At 38.3% G+C, this 9,074-nt stretch overlaps 1 protein-coding gene and 1 pseudogene across 1 annotated transcript; one reads left to right on the forward strand and one right to left on the reverse strand.

The window, feature by feature from the left end:
* The first annotated feature begins 2,550 nt into the window (after nucleotides 1-2,550).
* On the forward strand, nucleotides 2,551-6,119 carry LOC141835613 (putative cellulose synthase A catalytic subunit 5 [UDP-forming]). Its single transcript, XM_074722997.1, has 12 exons — nucleotides 2,551-2,836; nucleotides 2,928-3,123; nucleotides 3,412-3,617; nucleotides 3,699-3,801; nucleotides 3,916-4,090; nucleotides 4,230-4,496; nucleotides 4,567-4,912; nucleotides 4,992-5,129; nucleotides 5,232-5,357; nucleotides 5,440-5,652; nucleotides 5,778-6,054; nucleotides 6,115-6,119. Exons 1-12 carry the CDS (start codon nucleotides 2,756-2,758, stop codon nucleotides 6,117-6,119), a joined length of 2,133 nt encoding a protein of 710 aa, XP_074579098.1. The 5' UTR covers nucleotides 2,551-2,755.
* A 4-nt stretch (nucleotides 6,120-6,123) lies between these two features.
* LOC141835614 (uncharacterized) overlaps nucleotides 6,124-9,074 on the reverse strand; it is a 3,233-nt pseudogene continuing 282 nt past the window's right edge.

Genomic DNA, 9,074 nt, shown 5'->3' on the forward strand with positions numbered 1-9,074 from the left:
AATTGATGTGATCTAATATGGTGGATTGTCTCAATCATCCAAATTATACAATTATTTGTCTCCTATTATGAACCTAATTCGACATGACTAAGCAACTAATTCAAATGACACTCAAATAGTCAATTTAAATGATGCTTGTTGAATTGGTCCATTAATTTGTATTTTCCTTTTTTTTTTAAAAAAAAAGAGAATATTCCTTCACCCATTATGAACCATTTCAATAGTCCTCTTCCATTTTTTGAACTTGGTTAAAATTAATCTAATTATTAAAATAGGTCGAATATTATTATATTAATTTTAATCAAAATATTTAAAATGTGAAACAATTTAATCCACATTATTTGTAATAAATTTAATTAAGATTGTTATATGTTACGGTTGTTCTATTTAAAATTATTATAATAATATTAAAATAAGAATATTTTTAAAATAAAAATAAGACAGAAGTACTTTTGATATTTTAAATATATTTCTAATACAAAACACTCTTTTAATGATAATCAAAGATATTTTTAGAGCATTTTATTAAACTGTGTAACCATATACTCAACTTTCATAATATTCAAAGCACATATCATATTTTCAAAATACTCTTTCTCTATAGGTCAATCAATCAATGTCATCCTAAATTGACCGATGAACTAAAAAAAACTTTTAATCACTCCAAACTAAAATTAATATATTTTTAAAATCTCTATTTATACCATCGGATCTAAATTTAATATCATGAATAGTAAATTAAATTAAGAGTACATGCATCTTTAAAATTTTATTTTATCAATGTAAAAATTCATTATTCTCAATTTATACTATCAAATTTAGATACGATGTTATAAACATATTAAGCAAGTTTCCAAAATATTATAGTTAAAATATCATAGATAATTAAGTCACCAACCAACGAACTTCTAACGTGCATGCTCCTCGAAGATGCTATTGAAAAAGACGAAGGAACTTGAAAAATATTTTAAAAAGGAGTTAGAATGACATCAGAGATGAATTTTATAGCAAGCCACTCCGACCCTCAAGTTAGAATTTTACATGAGAAAGGAGTTTAATGACTTGAAAAAAAATAGGGTTAATGTATGTATACCTATGTCTATAGGTATATGCGATCTTTTATTGAGTTGTTAATATTTGTTTAAAAAATATTTTAAAATAATTTTTTATTCTCTTGATGAAAGGGTCCGTTTAAGAAATATTCTGAAATAATTTTCTAATTTTAAAGATGAGATGACTTTATGACTTTATCCTGTATAACATATGGAGGTAATAGATTTCCACTACATCACAAGAATATATTAATTTTAATTTTGAGTGATTCGAAATTGTTTAAGTCCATTATAATCAATTTTGGACGAATTAACTTATGAACCTATACTATTTAAAAATTTAAAAATTTGATAATTTTCAAACAAAGAGAGTCTTAAAAATCCATTAGTGATGTTATTAATGAATATCATGGTCTTAAGCCTTATAGTAAATTTGTGATAATTTTATCGAACTTATATAAATTTAAAAATTTATCATTCTCAATTAATAAATATATTAAAGTGGCTTATAATAAATTTGTGATAATTTTATCCATCGTTTATAAGTTAAAAAATCTATCATTCTCAATTAATAAATATATTAAAAAGATTTTCAAAAATATATTAATTTTAATTTAAAATGATTCACACATTTTTGTCCATCAATCAATTAAGAATGAAATTGACTTACAAATGTATATGGTAAGAGGAAGGATTGCGTCGTAACCAACTGTACTTTCTCGATTTACCTCTTCATAGATGGTCGTAGGGTCGACCGTGTGAGGTCATTAAGGTGGCGGATCCACCTTTTTGCAGAAGAGGAAGGATATTTTAAAAATATAATATGGGATTAGACTATTATAAAAATTGAGTACGTATAATGCAGTTCAGTAAAATATTATTTTTTTATATAATTTTTTACTTTTTTTCAAACTAAAAAAAAACACGTTTAAATTCTTGTTTTAATGCTAAATGAATAAAAAAAATTAATCAAACCCAACACTTCTTCCAACGGCGGTTTCTTCAACTCCACTAGTTCAATCCGTGAGCTGCTGACGTAAGCGTCGTGTTCTTGGCCTGTCGGCGGGCGCCTCCAAACAAATCAACCGTTGCAAATAAAAAAGTTACCTTTTATAGCATCGATTAAACCTTGTTTTAATTACACAATTAACAGATGCTTCCAGACAAGAACGCATTCCGCACTCGCCGGGCGATTCGGGGACCTGCCCGATCTGACCGATCCATCTGGTGGTGGTGTTGGGTGTCGCCGATCGATCGAGTCGCCTTCGTTGTTTTGGATCGCAAGGCAGCTCAGACGTCGCCTTCGCAGCAGCACTGTCGGTCGATCGGTCGGTCGTTCTTCCGCAGTGGATCGATCCTTTTTACTCCGCTTCGCCCTTTTCAACTCCAAAGTCATCGCCCTCTTTCTGGTTTTTTACTGATCCGGTTGGCGGAGCGCAAGTAAGAAGCAAGGAATAATAAGTGGTGGTGGGATTGGGAGAAGGGCGGAGGAGTTGAGTCGGTAGGTGTCTCGCTGGCATCACATTGCTTTAGCGGAAGACAAAGAGATTTGAGTGTGAGAGAGAAGAGTGGTCTGAGAGCTCAAAGAGGGAGAAGGAGCGGAGGGATTCGACCATGGTGCTCCAATGATGTCGCAGTCGCCTTGATTTGAATCGAGTTGCTGCCTTTAATTCCTTTTTTGCTTCTATTCCGAGAGTTGAAGCATGGAGGCGAGCGCGGGACTGGTCGCTGGCTCTCACAACCGCAACGAGCTCGTCGTCATCCGCCGTGATGGGGAATCGGGGGTAATTTCTGCGTCTTCTCCTTGTTGATTAATTTCTCGGTTTCTTGCGTGAAGATCTGATTTTTTTTTTATTCGATGTTTTTGGATTGCAGCCAAGGCCGCTGCAACAGCTGAGTGGGCAGGTCTGCCAGATCTGCGGCGACGACGTCGGGCTCACCGTCGATGGTGATCTCTTCGTCGCCTGCAACGAGTGCGCGTTCCCCATTTGCAGGACTTGCTATGAGTACGAACGCCGGGAGGGAAACCAAGTCTGCCCTCAGTGCAAAACAAGGTTCAAGCGGCTCAAAGGTAAATAAAGAGAGAAAACTAAGTGAGGAAGCCCTGATTCACCTCACTGCTTCCATTTTACCAGATCTACCTGAAATTTTCTCGTTTAATTTAGCATTATATCAATCAAACTCATGCAAATTTCCTTTCACTAGATATTGTAATACACTAGATCATGTGGTAATGATCGTTCTTGTAATAGATTCTGCAATGGTTTTACCCCTCCTAATTCCCTTGTTGTCCTCGCTATCTTTTCACTTCAATCTTACTTGCATCAGATTGTTGGATTCATAGCATTTGTACTTGCAGGGTGCCCGCGTGTGCCTGGTGACGAGGAAGAGGATGATGTTGATGATCTCGAACATGAGTTTGACTGGGGAGATGATCATGACTCACAATACTTGGCGGAGGCCATGCTGCATGGCCGCATGAGCTATGGCCGACATGGTGACATAAACAACCCTCATGTGGCTCATCCTATGCCCCAAGTCCCTCTTCTCACCAATGGAGAGATGGTATCATCGAATTGCACAATACTGTTCTCATCAGTAGTGCAATTCAGTTCTGGTTAATGAATTCCTACTTTGATTCTACAGGTGGATGATATTCCTCCAGAGCAGCATGCTCTTGTTCCTTCTTTCATGGGTGGTGGAGGGAAAAGGATTCATCCTCTTCCCTTTCCCGATCACAATGTTCCAGGTATATGCATTACCTCTGGGATCTACACCTTATCTAAACTGAACTAGCATGATATCTGACTTATTAGATCTTCTTGTATAATTTTTGATTGATAACAAAACACTTTCTTCACAGTGCAACCTAGATCCATGGACCCTTCAAAAGATCTTGCTGCTTATGGATATGGGAGTGTGGCATGGAAGGAGCGGATGGAGAGCTGGAAGCAAAAGCAAGAGAAATTTCAGATGGCCAGGAGCAATGACGGTACTAAAGGCTGGGATAATAATGATGATCAATCTGATTTACCATTGTAAGCTCCAACAGTAGTTAAATTTCTAAAACTTTTGAGAATCGCATTATAATAACTTCCGATAATTGTTTGATCCACTTTTCCATTTTCATGTGTGTTTATTCTGAAATTTAATTTGACTTTCAACTTATCTCTGCAGAATGGATGAAGCTAGACAACCATTGTCAAGAAAGCTACCAATCCCTTCTAGCAAAATAAACCCATACAGAATGATCATCTTAATTCGACTTGTAGTTGCTGGGTTTTTCTTCCATTATCGGGTTACCAACCCTGCGAAAGATGCATATCCATTGTGGCTCATATCAGTCATCTGCGAAATCTGGTTTGCCCTGTCTTGGATTCTCGATCAGTTTCCCAAGTGGCTACCAATAGAGAGGGAAACTTATCTTGATAGGTTGTCATTGAGGTAATTGATGCTGTCACCGTGAAATCTTATTGTTCACTTAGTCAATGTCTTCCTAATTGTTCATTTTTAGGTATGAAAAAGAAGGGCAACCTTCTCAATTGGCTCCAATGGACATATTTGTGAGCACAGTTGATCCAATGAAGGAACCCCCTTTAATCACTGCAAACACTGTTCTCTCAATCCTTGCTGTAGACTACCCAGTGGAAAAAGTATCCTGCTATGTCTCAGATGATGGTGCTGCTATGCTGACATTTGAAGCGTTGTCTGAAACATCTGAGTTTGCAAAGAAATGGGTTCCATTTTGCAAGAAATTCAATATAGAACCGCGTGCACCCGAGTGGTATTTTCAGCAAAAGATAGATTATCTGAAGGATAAGGTTCATCCGTCCTTTGTAAAGGAAAGAAGAGCGATGAAGGTACAGAATAGTAATACTATCTCTATCAGTGGTGAAGTATGCACAAAATTTGTGTTGCTTAAGTTGATTCTGCTTTCAGAGAGAATATGAGGAATTTAAGGTACGAATAAATGGCCTCGTCGCAAAAGCACAAAAGGTACCTGAAGAAGGGTGGACAATGCAGGATGGAACACTATGGCCTGGAAATAATGTCCGTGATCATCCAGGCATGATCCAGGTAAATCTTGTGTTTTCTTTCTTCATTTATTTTTGGCTGGAAGTATGCGTTGTTTTTCCAATTCAATTTCCCTTATTTTGCTGACATCTGTATATCTTTTAGGTCTTCTTGGGGCAAAGTGGTGGGCATGATGTTGATGGGAATGAACTTCCGCGCTTGGTTTATGTCTCAAGAGAAAAGAGACCTGGTTTCAATCATCATAAAAAGGCTGGAGCCATGAATGCTTTGGTGAGCAATTGTTCTTTCTAAGTATCTTCCTGAATGCCAAAATAGCTGCAGGTTTGCTCACTTTCCTGATTGCATTTGGCAGGTCCGAGTCTCTGCTGTACTTACAAATGCACCTTATCTGCTGAATGTCGATTGTGATCATTACTTCAACAACAGCAAGGCAATACGAGAAGCAATGTGTTTTATGATGGATCCACTTGTGGGAAAGAGAGTGTGCTATGTGCAATTTCCTCAGAGATTCGATGGTATTGATCGACATGATCGATACGCTAATCGGAACATTGTGTTTTTTGATGTAAGTGTTAACATGTGATATCTGTTACATATCTTCAGTCTCATGGTTGAGTACTCATCATACATGTTTAACTAAAAGATTATGCATTTGCATGGTTTGAGAACTAAAACAAAGAAATGATGCAGATCAATATGAAAGGTTTGGATGGGATTCAAGGACCTATTTATGTTGGCACTGGATGTGCTTTCAGAAGACAAGCATTATATGGAACTGATGCTCCGAAGAAAAAGAAGCCTCCAAATAGGACTTGCAATTGCTGGCCTAAATGGTGCTTCTGTTGTTGCTGCTGCACTGGTAGCAGGAAGAAGGCAGCAAAAAGTAAGAAGGAAAAGAAAAGGTCTGGTTCTAAAAGTATTGAGATTGCAGGACCGGCACTTGAAGGCATCGAAGAAGGTGTTAGAAGTATGTCTATCCCATCAAATTTGTTTTAAATACTTCATATTGTACTTTTGCATTTTTTAGATTAATCAAATCTTCTTCCTCCATTTCAAATTCTGGAATAGCATAAGCGGAAACCTCTACTTCAAGTGTAGTGTTAATGGTGGCAATTTCTTTATAGAAAGTTACCTCAGTTCCTTCTATGCGAAGTCCTCCAGCCATAGACTTGATAAAGTTGCACCCTAGCAACATTTGAATTCCATTCTTCAGATTCATGTCCAATTGGTATGTGAAAGGTATTCTGATTTTATGAGCTCCAATAGACATAAGCCCATTCTTTACTTTCATTGATGTCTCCTGCTAGGAATTGATTCCCGAGAATACCACTTTATAATTAATAGGCTCAAATGCTGCTTCAGGTAAAGCCTTCTTACAGATACAACATGTAGTTGCTCCCGTATCCAATATTGCTCTGATTTTTGTATCTTGGATACTTGGTATATGGAAAATAATCTCCATATTATATAGCTTGTTGATTAAGGACCTTACTGGTGCTGCAAAAGAGATTTCCTGTGCTATGGAGGGATGCATATCAATTACTTGTGATGTTGACCCTTGATATCCTTTAGTTGAGCCAAAGGAACCATTCCCTCGTGCTGTTGTTTCCAATGTCATTACTTCAGTGACTGGGGGTGTAATAATCCTTTCCAGAATCACCTGTGCCACACAGGAACCTTTCTCCAAAGATATCATTGTATCAGAATGGTTTAAAATTAGAATACGTACTTCTCCCCGGAAGTCAGAGTCAATAACTCCAACACCAATGCCCATCATTAATTTCAGAGCTGCTCTAGATCTTGGTGCTAACCTTGCATAAATTTTATTAGAATATTCCATCGCAATACCTGTTCGTGCTAGTGCTTGCATTCTTGCTGGTATAGATACTTCTTCATCCAAAAAAATATCATAGCCGGCGGCTCCAGGAGTTCTTCTGACAGGGATTTTTGCCGTAGAAGTCAATTTTTGAATCCTGAAAAATTCTACTGACGGCTACGCTATTGAAGTCCGTGGCTCCACTACTGTTTCCTGAGGCAAAAGCTCCTCAAATTCCTATTCTAAATCAGCAAGCTGGACTGATTTACCTTTGCGTTCTCGATCTAGGGCCGCCTTAAGATATTGTGTATAGTACAAAAGCTCTTGGACTACATCATTTTATTTTTCATAATGAGGTATAAAGGAAGGCTCTTTATAAGAAATTATTTTATCCAGGTAAAATTTTGAGTATGATGGACAGGATGTCATATGGCATGCAAGACAATGTAACCGCATAGTATCAGTAGTTACCATCTTACAAAAAGTACAGTACAGATACCTTCCTTCAGGAATAGGTTGATTCTCCTGCCAATCATGAGGACAGTTTTTCATGGCGTCACCCACGAATACCTGAGCCCTCCAACCATAGTTATCAGGTCCCATCATAAAAATGGTCTCTAAAACCTCTCATGGCATGTCCTCCAGTGCCAGTTTTGCATAATATATTGGACCACTTGTCTCTCCTTCAGAAAAGCTACAAATAGCATCTAAGTCAGGTTCATTTAAATCTACTGATAATATATCATAATCGGAAGGTAAATCCAACTGATCAATGACCGCTGCGCGAACAATATTGCCTGTTTTACGCTTGCAATCCCTGGCAAAGTGGCCAGGTTCTCCGCAGATAAAGTACTTACATTTCTTCTGTTGTCCATACTTTTTTCGCTTAAAAATTCTTACATGCGTGTCATGCGGTTTCCCTTTATAAGTCTTGGATTTGCAAAGCCCATATTTCTTCTGATGGCTTTTATAATATCCTGCAATGGGAATCTTGCTACAAAAGGCTAAGTCTTTTCTTTGGATGGCTGCGTTTTTGCAGATGTTAGCCAGATGCTGATATGTAAAACGGATTCTTGGCATAATGCCTACCTGGTTTGCTGGATACTTTGCTTTGAACGCCTACTCAATTTTAGTTCCAATTAAGGCTGGCATTTTCCTGAATATTTTGTCTGACAACTCCGGGTTAATAAACTCCCTCCCGGACTTAGCTGCAAGATTTTTAAAATCATTAAGGTAATTGAAAATCTCTTTCATACTTGAACAGTTTAGGCGCTCTAGTTCAGCATAAGCTTGGTCCTGCTCCATGGTTGAGCCTTGATATGGGTCTTCTAGGAGAATTGACCTTCTGATGGCTGATAGAATATTTTGTGTTTCCCCAGCCATTTGGACCAGCTCTTCATATTCTCTTGAATACACCACGTGTCATTGAATCCATATCTTCTTTTCTATTTCTCCAAGGAGATTTTTGATGAATTGGACTTTCTGTCGATTATCTGTCCAAGTTCTTCCATTTACCAAATTATTAGTAATAGATTCCCACCGTGAAATCACATCTGCATACTGTCCAATATCATCTGGGAGTACTAGAATAGCTCCAGTTGTTTGTTGAGCCGAAGGTAAATTCCAAGGTTGTTGGTATGTACGCCTACCTTTGAAATTACCTTGCCAATGAGACCCCGTGGATGCTTCATACGGAGATTGTGATGATTGAGCTGGGGGGTAATTAATTTTCCCCATCAATGGTTCTGTTGGTGGATTTTGCTCGGCTCTGTCCTCAGCCCCTAGGATTTGTGCTGCGGTTCGGTTCTCTCTAACCAACCCAGACTTCTGCTGCGACTCGGTCACCCAGACCAGCCCAGACTTCTGCTGCGACTCGGTCACCCAGACCAGCCCAGACTTCTGCTGCGACTCGGTCCTCCAGACCAGCCCAGACTTCACCTAGTGCTTCGACTCTGCCAAGACTTCCGCCTGATCCTCCAAACCAGGACTTCCCTTTGCCTAGCCTACAACTAGGACTTTCCCTTGCCCAGCTTCACTCACCAGGACTTCCCTTGCCCGATCGTCCAGATCAGGACTTCCACTGCCTAGTCTAACCGACTAGGACTTCTTGCTAGTCGTCTGACTAGACTTCACTCACTTCCACACATCCAAACATCAGATCCTGTTTGGGT

Source organism: Curcuma longa, chromosome 10, assembly GCF_044706935.1.
Source record: "Curcuma longa cultivar G26 ecotype Majalengka, Jawa Barat chromosome 10, ITB_CL_G26_1.1, whole genome shotgun sequence".
Classification (NCBI taxonomy): Eukaryota; Viridiplantae; Streptophyta; class Magnoliopsida; order Zingiberales; family Zingiberaceae; genus Curcuma; species Curcuma longa.

Bases quoted from the DNA above. Each gene is read 5' to 3' on its own strand.
- LOC141835613 (XM_074722997.1), top strand. From the start codon at position 2,756: ATGGAGGCGAGCGCGGGACTGGTCGCTGGCTCTCACAACCGCAACGAG. The intron at 3,802-3,915 runs GTATATGCATTA...CTTTCTTCACAG, and splicing joins TCCCGATCACAATGTTCCAG to TGCAACCTAGATCCATGGAC. The intron at 4,497-4,566 runs GTAATTGATGCT...GTTCATTTTTAG, and splicing joins CTTGATAGGTTGTCATTGAG to GTATGAAAAAGAAGGGCAAC.